At 49.8% G+C, this 18,730-nt stretch overlaps 1 protein-coding gene across 1 annotated transcript in view; it reads left to right on the top strand.

Annotated features, from left to right (window-relative positions):
• The window catches only part of LOC119366850 (putative F-box protein At1g32660), a 20,476-nt gene extending 4,149 nt beyond the window's left edge, over positions 1-16,327 (top strand). Inside the window, exons 2-4 of the mRNA XM_037632553.1 lie at positions 2,042-2,155; positions 13,521-13,686; positions 15,212-16,327. Of these exons, the coding sequence (XP_037488450.1) occupies positions 13,555-13,686; positions 15,212-15,799 (720 nt within the window). The 5' untranslated portion in view covers positions 2,042-2,155; positions 13,521-13,554 and the 3' untranslated portion in view covers positions 15,800-16,327. The remainder of the gene's footprint in view (positions 1-2,041; positions 2,156-13,520; positions 13,687-15,211) is intronic.
• The last annotated feature ends 2,403 nt before the right edge of the window (positions 16,328-18,730 follow it).

Raw genomic sequence — 18,730 nt, 5'->3', positions numbered from 1 at the left:
GTTTAAGACATGAACCCTTTAGTCCCGGTTTGAGACACGAACCGGGGCTAAATGGCATCGCACCCTTTAGTCCCGGTTCGTGTCTCAAACAGGGACTAAAGGTCTCATCTTTAGTCCCGGTTTGAGATAAGAACCGGGACTAAAGGGCATCGCACCCTTTAGTCCTGGTTCGTGTCTCAAACCGGGACTAAAGGTCTCATTTGAACCGGGACTAATGCCTTTAGCCGTTCAAACCGGGACTAATGCTCACATTAGTCCTGGTTCGTAATGCAACCGGGACTAATGTGTATATTGAGCTGTGACCAAAGCCCTGTTTTCTACTAGTGTCTCTCTCTCTCTCTCTCTCTTTTGCAATACTACACTAGGGTAGCATACTTGAGTTCAGATATGCTACATGGCAGAAACGGTTGTTTTTCAATTTTCTGTAGTATTTATCGTGATGAAACATGCCATGTTTGTTCTCTTATATTTGGCTCAAAATCAACTGTGGACAGCCTAAGCTCATAATTATCACGTACCATGCTAGGAAGGATCCAATCCAGTTGGCATATAAAACTCCAGTAAAATGCAAGATAAATGAAATTTTGTTAGTTTTGATCACTTGGGAGGTTGTTTTATTCTAGGGTGAAAAAAGATTCATGATTTTTTTTCTGAACCAAGTAGCATATCAGGTAGGAAGGTGAATGCTCTATTGAATATTGATAACAATATGGGAAAAAATTACTATGGATTGGTTTCGGGAAAAAGAATCTGTCTATATGGATTGTTAGGCTTGGATCAATATGCCATGCATGACTTGATTTGTCTTAACATCTCTTTAGAAGAAACATTATCAGATAAAGAGAGTCCATTGGTTGTCATTTCGTAATCATAAGAGTCCATTAAATTTGTGGCCAACATCTTTTTTTTGGAATTTTCTATTTAGATGAATGTGGAGATTTTGTAATACTATACGAGTGTAGCAAGTCTTGAGTACATATATGCTAAATGGCATAACATACATTTTCAGTTTTCTGTAGTAATTTGGCTCAGTGTGGAACGGAATCAACGGATTATACTCATAATTATCATCTACCATTGTCATATCCTTACTGAGGATTTCTCGCTCAGATTTCGGATCGAGAAGGGGATACTTGGGGAAGAAGAAGAAACCAGAGAGATAGGAGGTAGGAGGAGATGTGAGCTATTTCATTTAGTCGCTGCCAAATCCAGCCAACGGTCTAGCTTATATATAGCTCGTACATTTTCACAAACTCAGCCCACCAGGCCCTCACACTTACATGGCTGAAAGCCCAAATGAACAAGACACTCTCAGATGGCCCACTTGTTATTCAAACATTTCCCTTGGTGCCGCTCTCGGCCTCCTTTAGCTTCCTATTCCCTGGTTCTGCAGCTGTGAGGGTGACAGTACTACAACCATAATTGGAAGGGTATAATCAAATTGTTATATGTGCTCCCATAAAAAGCAAGAGACGTGGAAAATTGGTAGTTTTGATCACCTTGCAGGTTGTTTGTTAAGGTGGAAAAATTGTATCGGGTTCCTACCTGCACGGAATGTTGAATGATAAATAGAATCATGTGCATGCATTAGTTTCCGCAAAATAACTCAACTTATACGCATTGGTAGTTTGGACCAATATGGAACTGTGGCCATGATATTGTCTTGAGAATTAGGCGAATAGTAAATCCATTATGTGGCGAATGTAGTGCAGCTGTAGCTCTTTTATTCTCATATAGAAGTTCACCCTGACGATCGTCAAAATTACTATGAATTCAATTTTTTTGTGAAGAGACTTATCATTTTCACTATCTATTCCTGATCTGTTTCTATGTATTTCCGTAAAATGGTTCACAAAGTATCAGAATGAAAGTGAAGGGACTAATTAGTGAAGTTGTAACTAACCACTAGATTTTACTCCCTCCGTCCCAAAATAAGCGTCTCAATTTTGTACTAACTTTAGTACAAAGTTGCACTGAAGTTAAGACATTTATTTTGGGACGGAGGGAGTACTTATTTCACATTCTCTCTCTTTGCATACAGATGGCTATGGGGCTCAAATTTTCGAAATTTGTTGGTTCCTGCGGTTATGCCTCAAGGATATTAATTTCAGATGGCTGAAGTGTTTTGTTTGACAGAGAATGTGCTTCAGTATTAGTGAGTGTCTACCTCTTTCCCAGTTAACCCTCTTCTTTTCATAGGATTTCATGAAAGTTAATACCTTGCTGTAAAAATTGTAGAATGATCATATTTGTTATTTGTATCCGGGGACTAATTTAGGATCTCTTGTGTCTTATGTTAGATGATTAATACGGTTATTTTTATGAAAAAACTAGCATCTTAGGCACCTTAATTTGCCGAAAAAGGCTTTCGCCCCGCTTTATAGATAAAGCAAACCACCAGAGCCACAAAGTACAACAAGGTACACCCACACACACACAAAGACCACAACACAAAGTACAAACGGTTCTGCTGAGGGCACAGCTCAACAAGCCCTGGAAATAAACAAAGGAGGCGGGTCAACCGCAGCATCCGAAGCAGCAACAAAGGATCTAATCCGGCTCAGGAGGTGGCGGAGGGAGCGGCGGCGCCAAGCGGAGAGCCATCGAGCGAAGGTCGGCAATGATGGAGGTGATGGCATCGCGATCCTGGTGACGGCTAAGCGGCCGCCAAAGCTGCAAGTAGCCACACATTTTGAACACAGCGTCAGTAGCACGTCGAAGGGGGACCCGTTGAATGACAAGCTTATTTTGCACAGTCCACAGCGTCCAAGCGAGCACCCCAATGAGCAGCCACCTAATGTGGCGGCCTGTCGAGGGGGAGGTCTGAACCTCAGAGAGGAGATCGGGGAAGTTAGTGTGACACCAGTTACCACCGATGACCTCTCGGAGGCAGCCCCAAAGAAACTGGGCGGACACGCACGAGAAGAAGATGTGATTCGAGGTTTCTACCGTCCCACATAGGGGGCAGATACGGTCACCGGGACCCTGGCGCTTCAGGACCTCCACGCCCGAGGGGAGCCGGCCACGGATCCATTGCCACATGAAGATTCTAATTTTGAGGGGCACGCGGATAGACCATATATAATCGAGGACAGCCGGTCCAGGAGAGGGAGCGATGGCGCGGTACAGAGACTTCGTGGAGAAGCGGCCAGAGGGCTCGAGATGCCAGGACAGGCGGTCATCGTGGTGCTGCAACAAGTCCGGCTCATGGAGAGCCACAGAATCAAGGAGCTCATGCCAAGGGCAACCTCCGGTGGCCCAAATGGCCTCCGGAACGCGAGGCGCCCTGAGTCAATAAGGGCCGACTCGACGGAGATCCTAGGTTCGACCGCTATGGAAAAGAGGTCAGGGAACCGGGCCGCGAATGGGAGATCACCGGCCCAGCGGTCGAACCAAAACAGCGTGGTCGATCCAGTGCCAACCGAGATGGAGGTCCCAATGCGAAGGACCGGGAGGAGCTAGACGACAGACTGCCAAAACTGGGAACCGCCCGTCCGAACGCAGAATGCGAGGGGCTGGTCGCGCAGGTATTTGCGGCGGATGATCTGCAGCCACAAGCCGCCATCGCCGTTTGCAATGCGCCACAACCATCTAGTGAGGAGGGCCAGGTTCATGCGTTTGGAGGACATGATGCCGAGACCACCCTGGTCCCGGGGCTTGCAGATGTCAGTCCAGCGGACCATGTGGTATTTCTGCTTATCACCCTCGCCAGCCCAGTAGAACCTAGCTTGGACCGAGCCAATCTCATGGTGGAGCGTTTCGGGGAAGCTGTAGAAGCTCATGATGAATAGGAGAAGACTGGAGAGGGACGAGTTGATGAGGATCGTGCGGGCCGCCTTAGAGAGCCACCTGCCCTGCCACGGCTCGATGCGGTGCTGCAGCTTGTGGACCGAGGGTCGCAGGTCGGCCACTGTCAGGTGCGAGTACTAATGGGAATCCCCAGATAAGTAGTGGGGAAGGACCCCAACCGACAGTTTAGGCGGTTAGCGATACTCTGGCTCTCTGAAGGGGAATAGCCCAAGACCATCACCTCGCTTTTAGCGAAGTTAATTTTGAGGCCCGACAGATGTTGAAAGCAGAGCAGGAGGAATTTGAGGTTCGCGATCTCAGCCTCTGAACCCTGCATCATAATGATGGTGTCATCGGCATATTGGAGGAGCGAAACAGCCCCTCCTGCCACCAAGTGCGGGACGATGCCGAGTATGTGGCCGGCGGCCTTGGCCTTATCCAGGATAGCAGCCAAGGCATCGACCACCATGTTGAACAGGAACGGGGAGAAGGGGTCACCCTGTCTAACCCCACAAAAGGTGGGGAAATAGGGGCCGATCTCCCCGTTGATGTTCACCGCGGTGTGGCCCGACGACACCAACTGCGTGACCCGGGAGACCCAACGATCGTCAAAACCTTTCCGAAGCAATACTTCCTGAAGGAAGGGCCAGCTAACCGTGTCGTAAGCCTTATGGAAGTCAATCTTCAGGAACACTGCTTTGAGGTTTTTGGGTTTGACCTTGTGAAGGACTTCGTGGAAGACCAAGACTCCATCAAGGATATAGCGACCCTGAATGAAGGCGGATTGGTCTGGATGAGTGATGCGGTCGGCCAAAGGGGCCACCCTATTGGCGTACCCCTTTGCGAGGATGCGGAAGATCACATTGATCACTGTAATGGGGCGGAACTGGCGAATGTCGGAGGCGCCCGGGACCTTGGGGATCAAAGTAATGATCCCGTAGTTAAGGCGGTGGAGGTCAATGGTGCCCACATAGAACTCCTCAAAGAGAGCCATGACCTCCGGCTTAATAGCGTGCCAGAAGGTCTGAAAGAACTTAACTGGCAAGCCATCAGGCCCCGGGGCGGACGAAGGGTTCATGCCCTTAATCGCAAGCCAAACTTCCTCCTCCGTGAACGGAGCTGTGAGGGCCGCATTCTCCGCGTCCGAAACACACTGGGCGCCCGCCCAGAAGAGGGGAGCAAGAGCCAAGCCCCCACGCGGGGGAGCGGAAAAAAGGGCTTTATAGAAGCCATCTACGTGAGCGCGAAGCTCGGCTGGTCGCTGCAGGAGGGTCTCACCATCCCACAGGAATGGGATGGTATTACGGTGACGATGATCATTGGCGATGGCCTCGAAGTATGTGGTGTTAGCATCCCCCTTGAGAACCCACTTTTGGGTCCCCTTGAGCCGCCAGTAAGCCTCCTCATCCGTATAGATGACCGTGAGCCGGTCCTCCAGGTCATACCGCTGCAACCACTCATTAGCGGATAGACCAAGCGAGTCAGTCCGGAGGTCAAGAGCCTGGATAGAGGCGAGGAGGGCCTGCTTGCAGTCCCGGAGATCCCGCCCCAGGTTGGCACCCCAGCCCTTCATGAATTGGCGGGAGCGCTTGGCACAGAAGTGCCAATCATCCACCACAGAGATGGACCTGTGAGGAGCACTGCGGGCCTCCAGCCAACGATCACGGACGGCCTTCGAGAAGTCGTTCTGGTTAAGCCAGAACGTCTCGAAGCGGAACCTGGGGGCGACGGGAGGGCATTCGTCCTAAGAAGAGAGCAGCAGGGGAACGTGGTCCGAGCCAATACGAGTAATGGCGCGGAGGGTGGCAAGGGGGCACCACATCTCCCACTCAGGCGAGACCAAGACGCGGTCCAGGACGGAGCGGGTCGGGACGGCCTGGCGATTGGTCCAGGTGAATCTGGCACCAATCCTATCTAATTCCCGCAGACCGAGGTCAGCAATGCAGTCATTGAACATCTGCATCCGCGGGACGTTCACTAGATCGTTGTTTTTGTCCTCCGCAAATCGGAGGAGGTTGAAGTCGCCGCCCACGACGACCGGGAAGCGGGCGGCGGACACCTTATTCTTGAGCTCCTCAAGAAATGTCGCTGAACGACGGTGGTCGGCAGGGCCATAGACTATGATGATCTCCCATTTGAAGTTCAGCGCCCTCTCGAAAAGCTCCATGCTCACAAAGAACTCACCCCGGTCCATGCTATCCACCTCTTAGGTGACATCCTTGACACCTAACAGGATGCCACCAGAGTGCCCGGCGATCCCACTAGAAGGGAGCCAATGCCAGGCAAACAGGTGAGAGATAAGATGGTCAAGCTCGGACAGGGTGAACTCAGTTCGCATGGTCTCTTGGATTGCTACAATGTCTATCCGCTCATCACGCATGTACTCGATGAGCTGGCGGCGTCGGCCATCCTGGCCAAAACCGCGAATGTTCCAGAAAAGGGTCCGCATTAAACCACCATAGAGGGGCTGCTTGACCCCAGGACACGGGAGGCGCTTTGGGCGCGGAGAGCGGCGGTGCGAGACCGGGTGCGGCCGCGGATCTCCAGGGGAGCGGGCGCGGCCTGGCCGGACGGCTGGGAGGCCGAAATGGGGCCACCCGCCACCGAAGCGGGAGTAGCTAAGCGGGCATGGGTTTCGGCCAACCGCCCATCGAGAACTTCCCGCACCTGGATTGTCGTGATTTGGACTAAGGGGGGATCGACTTCCCTCCTAAACACTATATCGGAATCTGCTGCGACTTTGGCGAGATGACCGAGCGGAATAGACTCCAACGCTGAGAACGAACATGTAGCGGAACTGGCGGGGATGACTGGAGTACCTGGCTCGAGGTTGCGCGCCGCGGCGCGGAGCTCAGCCCGCTCGGAGATGGGCACCTTAATTTCTGTTCTTCCTCAGCTTTCGAGAAGTTTCTGGGTCCGTCACTGTTTGCATACCTATGATTTATATTTTTAGAGACTCCCTAGAAAATTTAATGGTTATCAAATAAAAAGAAAAAGATCTAACCATCTATCTGGTGGACGCAAGTTTTAACGGCTTGAATTTAATCTGGACTACTAATCTACAACAAAATAAGAGGTGTATATAAAATAAGGAGATTGATATAATTTGGTGTGTGATGCCAGAATAAAGTTACTAAATTTATATAATTTGGTACGTTCTGACATTTTTTTACTAAATTATAGTATTTGTTCTCAGAAGTGCACTATTGTTCTTTAGGCTCAGACACTATTGACAGAATAAAGTTCATTTTGTTTGATTTATATTGCAATTAAGAAGGATGTTGGGTTTGCCAACCAATGTTGCTGGTATGTAGATTTATGTTTTACCACCATATGGTCCATTTTATGGTATATAAAGATTTTTAGTTGTCTAAATTTCTTAAGTGTATTTTATGTTGGCTTAATAAGGTTTGTTACAGCAAATGTGATTCTTTTGTATTATCAGTATGCAATTTTTTCTATTTAGGGTCTCTGACAGGGAAGCTTCGGGAGCTAGTTGATGCAGCGGTGAGGAGAGGTGTTGATATCTTTGCGTCCAAGAAACCAAATGGAGAGGACAGAAGGCAAAGGAGGTGGAGGATACCGGCTTCAAGCTGTGGTACACGGGGACGGCTGCAAACAGAAATGGCATAGGCATCTTGATCAACAAGAGCCTCAAGTATGGAGTGGTAGACGTCAAGAGACGTGAGGACCGGATTATCCTGGTCAAGCTGGTAGTTGAGGACTTGGTTCTCAATGTTATCAGCGCGTATGCCCCGCAAGTAGGCCACAATGAGAACACCAAGAGGGAGTTCTGGGAAGGCCTGGAAGACATGGTTAGGAGTGTACCGATTGGTGAGAAGCTCTTCATAGGAGGAGACCTCAATGGCCACGTGGGTACATCTAACACATGTTTTGAAGGGGCGCATGGGGGCTTTGGCTATGGCATCAGGAATCAAGAAGGAGAAGATGTCTTAAGCTTTGCTCTAGCCTACAACATGATTGTAGCTAACACCCTCTTTAGAAAGAGAGAATCACATCTGGTGACTTTTAGTAGTGGCCAACACTCTAGCCAGATTGATTTCATCCTCTCGAGAAGAGAAGATAGGCGTGCGTGCCTAGACTGTAAGGTGATACCTGGAGAGAGTGTTGTACCCCAACATAAGCTGGTGGTTGCCGACTTTCGCTTTCGGATTCGTGTCCAGCGGGATAAGCGTGCCAAAGTCGCTAGAACGAAGTGGTGGAAGCTCAAGGGGGAGGTAGCTCAGGTGTTCAAGGAGAGGGTCATTAAGGAGGGCCCTTGGGAGGAAGGAGGGGATGCGGACAATGTGTGGATGAAGATGGCGACTTGCATTCGTAAGGTGGCCTCGGAGGAGTATGGAGTGTCCAGGGGAAGGAGAAGCGAAGATAAGGATACCTGGTGGTGGAATGATGATGTCCAGAAGGCGATTAAAGAGAAGAAAGATTGCTTCAGACGCCTATACCTGGATAGGAGTGCAAACAACATAGAGAAGTACAAGATGGCGAAGAAGGCCGCAAAGCGAGCTGTTGGTGAAGCAAGGGGTCGGGCATATGAGGACCTCTACCAACGGTTAGGCACGAAGGAAGGTGAAAGGGACATCTATAAGATGGCCAAGATCCGAGAGAGGAAGACGAGGGATATTGGCCAAGTCAAATGCATCAAGGACGGAGCAGGCCAACTCTTGGTGAAGGACGAGGAGATTAAGCATAGATGGCGGGAGTACTTCGACAAGCTGTTCAATGGGGAGAATGAGAGTTCTACCATTGAACTGGACAACTCCTTTGATGAGACCAGCATGCGTTTTGTGCGGCAAATCCAGGAGTCTGAGGTGAAGGAGGCTTTAAAAAGGATGAAAGGAGGCAAGGCGATGGGCCCTGATTGTATCCCCATTGAGGTATGGAAAGGTCTCGGGGACATAGCGATAGTATGGCTAACCAAGCTTTTCAACCTCATTTTTCGGGCAAACAAGATGCCAGAAGAATGGAGACGGAGTATATTAGTACCAATCTTCAAGAACAAGGGGGATGTTCAGAGTTGTACTAATTACCGTGCAATTAAGCTGATGAGCCATACAATGAAGCTATGGGAGAGAGTCATTGAGCATCGCTTAAGAATGACAAGCGTGACCAAAAATCAGTTTTGTTTCATGCCTGGGAGGTCGACCATGGAAGCCATTTTCTTGGTACGACAACTTATGGAGAGATATAGGGAGCAAAAGAAGGACTTGCATATGGTGTTCATTGACTTGGAGAAGGCCTATGATAAGATACCGCGGAATGTCATGTGGTGGGCCTTGGAGAAACACAAAGTCCCAGCAAAGTACATTACCCTCATCAAGGACATGTACGATAATGTTGTGACAAGCGTTCGAACAAGTGATGTCGACACCGATGACTTCCCGATTAAGATAGGACTGCATCAGGGGTCAGCTTTGAGCCCTTATCTTTTTGCATTGGTGATGGATGAGGTCACAAGGGATATACAAGGAGATATCCCATGGTGTATGCTCTTTGCGGATGATGTGGTGCTAGTTGACGATAGTCGGACGGGGGTAAATAGGAAGTTAGAGTTATGGAGACAAAGGCTTAGTAGAACTAAAACCGAGTACATGATGTGCGGTTTTAGTACTACTAGGTGTGAGGAGGAGGAGGTTAGCCTTGATGGCCAGGTGGTACCTCGGAAGGACACCTTTCGGTATTTGGGGTCAATGTTGCAGGAGGATGGGGGTATTGATGAAGATGTGAACCATCGAATCAAAGCCGGATGGATGAAGTGGTGCCAAGCTTCTGGCATTCTCTGTGACAAGAGAGTGCCACAAAAGCTAAAAGGCAAGTTCTACAGGACGGCGGTTCGACCCGCAATGTTGTATGGCACGGAGTGTTGGCCGACTAAAAGGCGACATGTTCAACGTTTAGGTGTGGCGGAGATGCGTATGTTGAGATGGATGTGTGGCCACACGAGGAAGGATCGAGTACGGAATGATGATATACGAGATAGAGTTGGGGTAGCACTAATTGAGGAGAAGATTGTCCAACATCGTCTGAGATGGTTTGGGCATATTCAGCGCAGGCCTCCAGAAGCTCCAGTGCATAGAGGACGGCTAAAGCGCGCGGAGAATGTCAAGAGAGGGCGGGGTAGACCGAATTTGACATGGGAGCAGTCCGTTAAGAGAGACCTGAAGGATTGGAGTATCACCAAAGAGCTAGCTATGGACAGGGGTGCGTGGAAGCTTGCTATCCATGTGCCAGAGCCATGAGTTGGTTGCGAGATTTTATGGATTTCATCTCTAGCCTACCTCAACTTGTTTGAAACTAAAGGCTTTGTTGTTGTTGTTGTAAATTTTCCATTGTATAAGCATACCTACTCATTTAGATTACATCAGACATTTCTACCCTGACCATGGGCTGCTTAAACTAACATGAGTTTCCTTTCTACAAATATTTATATATTTAAGTGTGTTTAGCACATTGTTTGTTTATAATAACTGTGGGCATGTACTGGGGAGAATTTGCATAGGATAACGACATATATTGATACTGATATTGTTATGACCGGCATATTAAGGGCTTAGCCCAGTTAGTTGTGGCCCAGTTTATCTTATCGTTATTAGGGGCTTAGCCCAATTATCTTATTAGGAGGATTATATAAACTCGTGTAAGGACCTGTTTTGGGATTAAGCAAGAAGCAATCATATTTGGTCGGCTTCCTTAGGGAACCGGGAGACCTAACCCTAGCCGTCGCCCCTACTCTCTCTCTCTCTCTCTCTCTCTCTCTCGCGCGCGCGCGCATGCAACGACGGCGCCTCAGCGCTGGCGACCACGCCTTTCTCAACGCCATCCCTCCTTCCACCCTACAACCTGAGACCACGCCCTGGTAGGGATCCGGTTCCTACCACTTTGGTATCAGATAGCTTCGGTGCGATCATGTCCTCCCTGCCGCCCACCCTGACCCTCCCGCTGCCGAACGCGAAGACCGCCCCGATGGCCACCACGGCCAGTGCCCCGCTCTTGCTGGTACCGGTCACCTCCGTCGCGCCCGTCCCTGTCGTCTTCACCCCGGAGGAGATGACGGTTGTCATCCGGGATCTCACCCAGGCGGTCACGGGCATCTACACGTTCCTCGCGAGATCCTATGGGCCGCAGCCGCCTGTGCCCTTCGCCACTGCCCCGCCGCCGCAGCAGCCGTCATGGCAGCCACCATCCTCGGTGACCCCTGTCGCCACCGCCATGCAGCAGCTGCCGTGGTAGCCGTCACCAGTGACGAACCCCGGCGCCTCCACCATGCAGCAGGGGCAACAGCTGCAGCCGCTGCCACCGGCGACCGTGGCCCTGGGCATCCCGACGATGGGCCCGGGGGTGCCCATCCACCAGGTCCAGTTCCCCCCGTCGCCGTCTTCGTTACCGGGCTGGCTCGCTGGGTCCCTTGAGTCGGTCTACACGACGACCTTGGTCGGGCCGCATGTGCTGCCCCCGCCGGCGACGCACCCGGCCATGCAGTTTGGCGGGTCCTCGGGCTCCGCCGAGCCCTTTGCCAGCATCGACGGGCCCTTGTTCCAAGGCGGCACCCTGATGCCCGCCTACTCGGCCCCGTCATCCTCGCTGCTCTGTGTTGACGAGGCGCACCCGCCATCGTCCACGTCCAGACGCCGCTGAGATTCTCCAAGCTGGAGTTTGCGACCTACGGCGGCACCGTCGTCCCCCTGAATTGGCTCAACCAATGCGACCAAGTTTTCAGGGGACAGCGCACGCTCGCGTCCGACCGCACCTGGATCGCCTCGTATCATCTCCGAGGAGCCGCACAGACGTGGTACTACGCCCTCAAACAGGACGAAGGTGGCATGCCACCATGGGAGCGCTTCCGCGATTTGTGCCTCTTGCGCTTCGGTCCGCCTATACGCAGGAGCTGTCTAGCGGAGCTTGGGCGTCTTCCGTTCCTCACCTCGGTGCAAGACTTCGCCGACCGCTTCCAGGCACTGGCGTGCCACGCCCCCGGCGTTTCGGCTCAACAGCGGGCTGAGCTCTTCGTCGGCGGCCTACCGGACCACATCCGCGTGGACGTGGAGATGCGCGGGCCACAGGACCTTCAGACAGCCATGTACTACGCCCGCGCGTTCGAGCGTCGCGCGGTGGCCATCCAGCAGGCGCCACCGCCCCGGGCCGTTGGGCCGCCACCCTAGCCGGAAGTTCCCGCGCAGGGTCGGCTTGCCCAGGCTTCCGCGGCGCCCCTCGCCGTGGCTGCGGCACGGCAGTTCCGCCGGCTCACCTCGACCGAGCAACTCGAGTGCCGCCGCCAAGGGTTGTGCTTCAACTGCGAGGAGCCCTACGTACCTGGCCACGTCTGCTCACAACTCTTCTACCTGGAGGCTGCAGACTACATTGAGGAGGACCCCGCCGCCGCCGGGCTCGGCAACCAGCCCGCCCCAGTTGACGTGGAGGTGTTTGGCGACCGTTGATCTTCCCCGCCTTCCAGCTCGAGGACGAGCTGTTTGTGCAGGCGGGGAGAGATGTTATGACCAGCATATTAGGGGCTTAGCCCAGTTAGTTGTGGCCCAGTTTATCTTGTCGTTATTAGGGGCTTAGCCCAGTTATCTTATTAGGAGGATTATATAAACTCGTGTAAGGACCCATTTTGGGATTAAGCAAGAAGCAATCATATTTGCTCGGCTTCCTTAGGGAGCCGGGAGACCTAACCCTAGCCGCCGCCCCTGCGCTCCTCTCTCTCGCGTGCGCACGCAATGACGGCACCCAGCGCTGGCGACCACGCCTTTCTCAACACCATCCCTCCTTCCACCCTACAACCTGAGACCACGCCCTGGTAGGGATCCGGTTCCTACCAGATATACTCCCTCCGTTCATAATTATAAGACCTTTTAGAGATTTCGACATGAACTACATACGGACCAAAATGAGTGAATCTATACTTTAAAATATGTCTGTAGCAGGAAGGGTGTACTCACTCTTGTTGAGTTGACACACATTACAGTGAAGAACAAACTTGGAGGGAGAAAAATAAACCAGAAGGGACCCATTGTTTCTGTGCACCGTGCATTTTTCCTCTTCCTTCCATACTGTGCACGAGGCCTTAAGTAGCAAGCGTGGCTAGAAAAGTTGCCGTAGCGCGCCCTACAGAGTTGTACAAAGTCAGCAACCGTTTTGGGGCGCAAGCATAGGCAACACAGGACTGATGACGGGGTGGGGCGCGCAGTGAACTAGTTTTCTAATATACGTCCATATTGAAATCTCTAAAAGGTCTTATATTTAGAAACGGAGGGAGTAGAAATTACTTAGCTTCTATCCATTTCCCTTTATTCAGCCACGCGTATCACATTCTTATGAGTAAGCATGGCTTGTAAATACAAGTGTTCAGAAAAATATTAATGATCGTGTCGTTTTTCAGGAATTGCAATGGACCAAATTGTTGTCCAAGGCCTGGATTCAAAACATGTAGTTGTAATGCTAATCAATCATCATCATTGCTTATCAGTCATAATCAATTCCTACTTTTTTTAACTTTCTCCTTTTTGGAAAAAGCGGAAGCATTATCAGTCAACTGAAAAGAGTATGTTATAAGTACAATGAAATCTGGGAAAAGAACTATGGTAATTCTTTCTCTTCTATTTGACCGTCATACAATCTAATTCGCAACAAATTGGAGGAAAGTAATTTATTTTTCCCTACATTTATTTCTATAAGCAAGAATTTCACACACTTTTCCCCTTCCCAAACCCTAGAGTTCGAGGCACTGATCCCCAAGCCAAGGAGCCGATGCCGCCAGGAGGAGGAGGCGAGCATGGCTGCACGGGGCAGCACCATCCATTGGCGACCGGTCGCCGTGACGAGGGCGCTTCGTCCTATCCTATGCCGCCGCCTCCCCTCATTGTTCCCGTAGCTTCTGAGGTTTGCTCTACCGCCTGTTTCTTGTTCCAATCTTTGATTCATGAAAGGGAACCCGCTCGGGCGACTCGGACGGAGCCCCAAATCCGGCAGGATCGCCATACCTCCTATCCTCCCCTTTTGTCGCCGCTCGAGGAAGCCGCCGGGTGAAGCCCTGTCGGCTGATTGGGTGGTGCGGGCACCCAAGGGCGCGGGGGCACATCCCTCAGATCTAGGTCACGGCGGAGTGAGGCGGTGGCGTGGTGGTGGGTGGATGCGGCGGAGCTGCAGGGGCGCCGTGGGAGGGTTGGTGGTGCGGCTGTGCTGGTGTCGCGCAGGGCCAAGCGGGGGCCGGGTGGTTCCAGATCGGGGGGGTGGGCGCCTTCGTGGTCTCCGATCAGATCCTCTCGGATCTGGCCCCTAGGCGTCGGTGTGCGGCGCGGGGTGTTGGCAGCAGCCATGTTGGCAACTGCGTGGGTGTAGGCTGTGATGACGTGGTGGCGGTCCATGGTGATGGTGCGGGTCGGTTCGCGGAGGCTGCGGGACATGCTCCGGCATCTGGCCGTTGGCGAGCTACTCTTGTGGAGGTCCCTGGGTCCTCTCGCGGCAACAGGGTGTGGCCGTTCGGGCACCTCACGTCGCTGGGCGTGTGGCCGGTCCCTGCCAGATGCAGATCCAGGCCGGGAGTTGAGGTTGGGTGTCGCAAGAGGGTCACGTCTGGGAGAGGTGGGTGGCGCTGAAGCGGTCGGGCCACCCGTCACCGGCAGGGGTGCCGGTCATCGACATGGTCCGCTCCCGCTTCACCTCTTCTTCGATCTGGTGGCTCCCCGATCGATCTGGTTGTTCTAGTCGCTGGCGGCTTTGTCGGCGGTCGGAGATTGCCAATCGGCACATTGTTCGCAGCCTTGGAGGGCCTATGGGGTGTCTTGTTCCCCGGGCGGCGGCCCGGGTGGTGGGAGCTGCGATGCTGGTGGGCTGAGCTCGCGGCTTAGGTGCAGGCGACTAGCGTCCATGGCCGCGTGGGCGGCGTGGTGGTTGGTGTTTTGACGTTCTGTGGCCGTGTAGGTGGAGTATGCTTGCCAGGGTGAAAACCATGTCTGGCTTTGGCTAGGCCGATGGAGGCGGCGCCCAGAGACGTCGTCATCTTCCTGAAGTCTCCCTTGTGGTTACTCCTTTCCCTTCGTCGTGCTCTGGATGAAAATCTGGATCACTGGATTGGGTGGTGGCGGCGCTTTGGTGGGCACCGTCTTGGAGCTCACGGTTCGTCGACATTCAACTTCACCTCTTTACGGTTTCTCCGGGAAGGGCTCCGGCGGCTCCTTAGTGATGCTCACTGTCGATCTGTAGTCTACTTCGAGTTGTGTGGGGTGTTGTTGTTGAAGGTCTTTGGCACCTATGTATCTGGCCTTGGGTGAGTGTGGGTGTTGGTATGTTGTGTTGTGGTTTGTATCGATTGGTATGTTGGTTGTTGCTATATATATAAAGCAGAGCGAAAGCCTTTTTCTGTAAAGGGTATCAGGAATCTAAACGCCGTCTCTATTATTTGTAGAAGAAGAAGAAGAAGAAGAAGAAGCAGGAGCAGGAGCAGGAGCAGGAGCACGAGAATAACCCTGCTGGGAGCCTTCCTGAGGGCCCCCTTGTCGAGATCCTATCCCGGGTGCCCTACAAGTCACTGTGCCGCTTCAAGTGTGTGTCCAAACCGTGGCAAGACGAAGACGAAGATGAAGTCGAAGAATATTTGTGTTTTGATCCAGCCGTCCCCTCCAGTTTCGTGGTACTCACACACACTTGGGATTTCACAGAAGTGGCAATCTACTCATCAGACACTGGACGATGGACTACGGTGGAGAGTGGTTGGACTGATGAGGCTCCTGTTGGTCTTCCTGTCTTCCTGAATGGTACTTTACATTTGATGACCCCTGAATATGCAATAGTCACAGTAGACACAGAGGGGAAGGTTTGGGGGCAAATTGATATTCCAGGCAACATGCGAGACAGCTCTGATTATCCGTTCATTGGACAGTCTCAGGGACGATTGTATGCTTGGTGTATAAATGATAATATTGATGTTTGCCAACTTTCAGTTTGGGCTCTTGAGGATTATGGTGGTGCAAAGTGGGCCTTGAAGGATTGTTAACATTTCAGAACTGTTTGGAAGGAATTGTTGCAAATATGTGGAGCCCTTAGCAATTCATCCAGATTGTGATTTGATTTTCCTTGCTGACCGGAGGGGGAAGGCTATCTCATATGATATGGACAGCAAGAAAGTGCATGTTATCGGCACTTACAAAACATTCGTTGGTGCTGTACCTTATGTTCCATGTTTTGCGGAATGGCCGTCAGATGGTCACTGACCTTGCTGGAACTATATTGTCTTCATAAATTTAGCCATGGAGAATATGCAACACCTAGCAACACCTTCCAGTAGCTAATGCTTACTTGTATGAATGAGTCTAGGTATTTGATGTATCGGCTGCATCTAGTGCTAATCATTATGGTCACCTGTTAGCTCTTGGTGTGGGGTAACTGTGAGGGTATATTATCTATGTTTGAAATTGGTTGGATTTTCACCTCTTTATTTTTCGTTTAAGACTGGAGATGCTTATCTCTTGTTGCAAGTACATTTATCTTTTATGGACAACTTGTTATCCATCAGTTCTGAATATTGATATCGCCTTGTTCTTATATATGCACATGTTAAAGACTGGAGATGCCTATCTCTTGTACGTTTATTATTCTTCCATTTTATTTCACTTCATTAGGGGAAGAGGATTTTTCGAGGGGAGGAGAATAACATGACCCTCCAGTGTATTTTTAGTTCTTGTTTCGACGGAGCTCTGTGTGATCATTCTCCTACTTGAATTCTGACTATGCTGTCAGAGTAAATCTATTTTTGAGCATCTTGCGATTTTGTTTACTGTGATGTTAGTTTACAGATTTTTCTCATCTTGTTCCAAAATTGTGCAGTGAGTTCCTAAATATGCAAATTGAATTGTTTGCATATTGTCCGAGATTATAACTGTTTGTCCAAGATGACATTTTTCCTTAGTGAAATATAATTACCAAAGGTTTTGATCAGTCAAGGCATTCATTTTCCCCTCATAAACCTAAACACTCCTTCCATGTGTCACTGCCATTTGGCAGCATCCACTAGAACGTAAAACATACACTGTATGACCACCAGTTCCTGGGCATCTAGCATTGCGATTGTCAGTGTTGGTTCCAGCGACAGTTTTCTTTACATGTATATATAAGCGTGAGCCTGAGAGACTATCTAGAGGATGGTCACTGACAGAGAAAATAAGCCAAGAACTATAGTCACCAAGGTGTCTCTTTCTTGCTTTCAAGCCCAAAACGCCGTTGCATCCCGAACTCCCGGTTCCTTCCAATCAGATACTAGTAAGGATTACAACATGGAAACCCTCTAAGTATTGTTCATAATTAAGCGGAAACTCTATCTTTCTTTGGCAGAGAAATAACAGGGTGCTGTAGTATTGATCCAGTTAACAAACATCATAACAGAGATGAAACTATTTTGACATCTCCTAATAAGGAATTAAAGAGCACGGGTGCCTTGCTTTACTAACCCAAAGCATTCTAAGGAAACAAAATAACCAGAGCCATTTGCCTGGTAATCCTGCAGAAATGCAATGGACTACCAAGGCAAAATAAATAAATAAAGTGATGCCACTTTGCATCTCCTTATAAAGCAAGCACATAGGCATTCATATACCAACAGAACTACCTGATACTGTCACAAAGTCTGGAAACCAGGCAAGTACCCATTGCAACTAAAATATCTAATGTTAAAGATCTAGAAACCATGAACTATTAGCATTGCCAAAATACTGGGCATCACTCTGCCAAGGGCATGGCAATCAACTTCATCACAACAGATGGGCAGCTCATATACACATGCTGGAAGCTTTCAGTGGCCACAACTGCCCTCCAGTTTGCAGGGGAGCTGAGAAAATCAAAGCATGCCTTCTTCAGGCCAACACAGTGGTGCTGATCAGCGAGAGCCAGGATGGTCGCAACTGTGCCTACATTGATGTACCTGCATAGCTTTTCCTCGCAAACCAGCTTCAGCATCTCCATGTCATACCTGTCTGCCGCGACAAGTAGATGCTGGAACATGGTATCTTCATCTTCTTCTTTTGTCTCTAATAACTTGTCAGTGTAGGCGAAATAGACCAACGCATTTGAACACGGTATCCACATCGATGTACTCGCATAGCTTTCCAAAACTGATGATATTTTTTGAAACACGAGAACATTTTTTAAACTTCGATGAATTTTTTTTAATTTGTGATTTTTTTTCAAATTGATGAACTTTTTTCAAATTTTATTATTTTTTTATGAAAATTGTGAATGTTTCTAATCGATGAACTTTTTTCCCCAAAATTGATGAACTTTTTTTTTTCAAATTGATGATTTTTGTTGAAACTCGTGAATATTTTTCAAGTCAATGAACGTTCTTCAAAACACCAGTGGTTTTTTAGAAATTCGTGAGTTTTTTTTTTCAAAATCGTTGAACTCTTTTCAGATTTGTGACAATTTTTTCAAATTCGATGTTTTTTTAATTTTCTAAATCTTTTGGAATTTAAGATTTGTTTAACATTTCGTGAACTTTTTTGTAAAAGTTAATAGCCAAACAACGTTGTCAATTGTGCATGATTACGGTGAACAGTCAACTACTACTCTGTTGTGTCAAAAAACATTTTACACTGTGAAACGGAGAAACGCCAACTAGCGACCTTTTTTTCTTTAAGGTGTGGCAACCAGCGACATGGGATCTAGCAACGAGCGACCCGAGCGAGTGAGAGGAGGGAGCTCCTAAAGGGCGCGTTAAGCGCCAGTTGGCCAGCCGGCGCTCACGTGGCTGGTGTATTGGACCAGCCCACCAAGAACCAGCGACCGCTCGATCTATCGCTGTACACGCAACTCGCTCGAGCGCCCTCGGTCGGTGGTTGCTAAAAAAAACGTGCCAATGCACCGTTGACTTTTCAAACATTGAAACCAGTTCATGAATTTGAAAGAAAGTCGTGAATAAAAATAAGTCAGGAAT

This window comes from Triticum dicoccoides, chromosome 1A (genome assembly GCF_002162155.2).
Source record: "Triticum dicoccoides isolate Atlit2015 ecotype Zavitan chromosome 1A, WEW_v2.0, whole genome shotgun sequence".
NCBI lineage: Eukaryota > Viridiplantae > Streptophyta > Magnoliopsida > Poales > Poaceae > Triticum > Triticum dicoccoides.
This window is presented reverse-complemented; position numbering and strand designations above follow the sequence as displayed.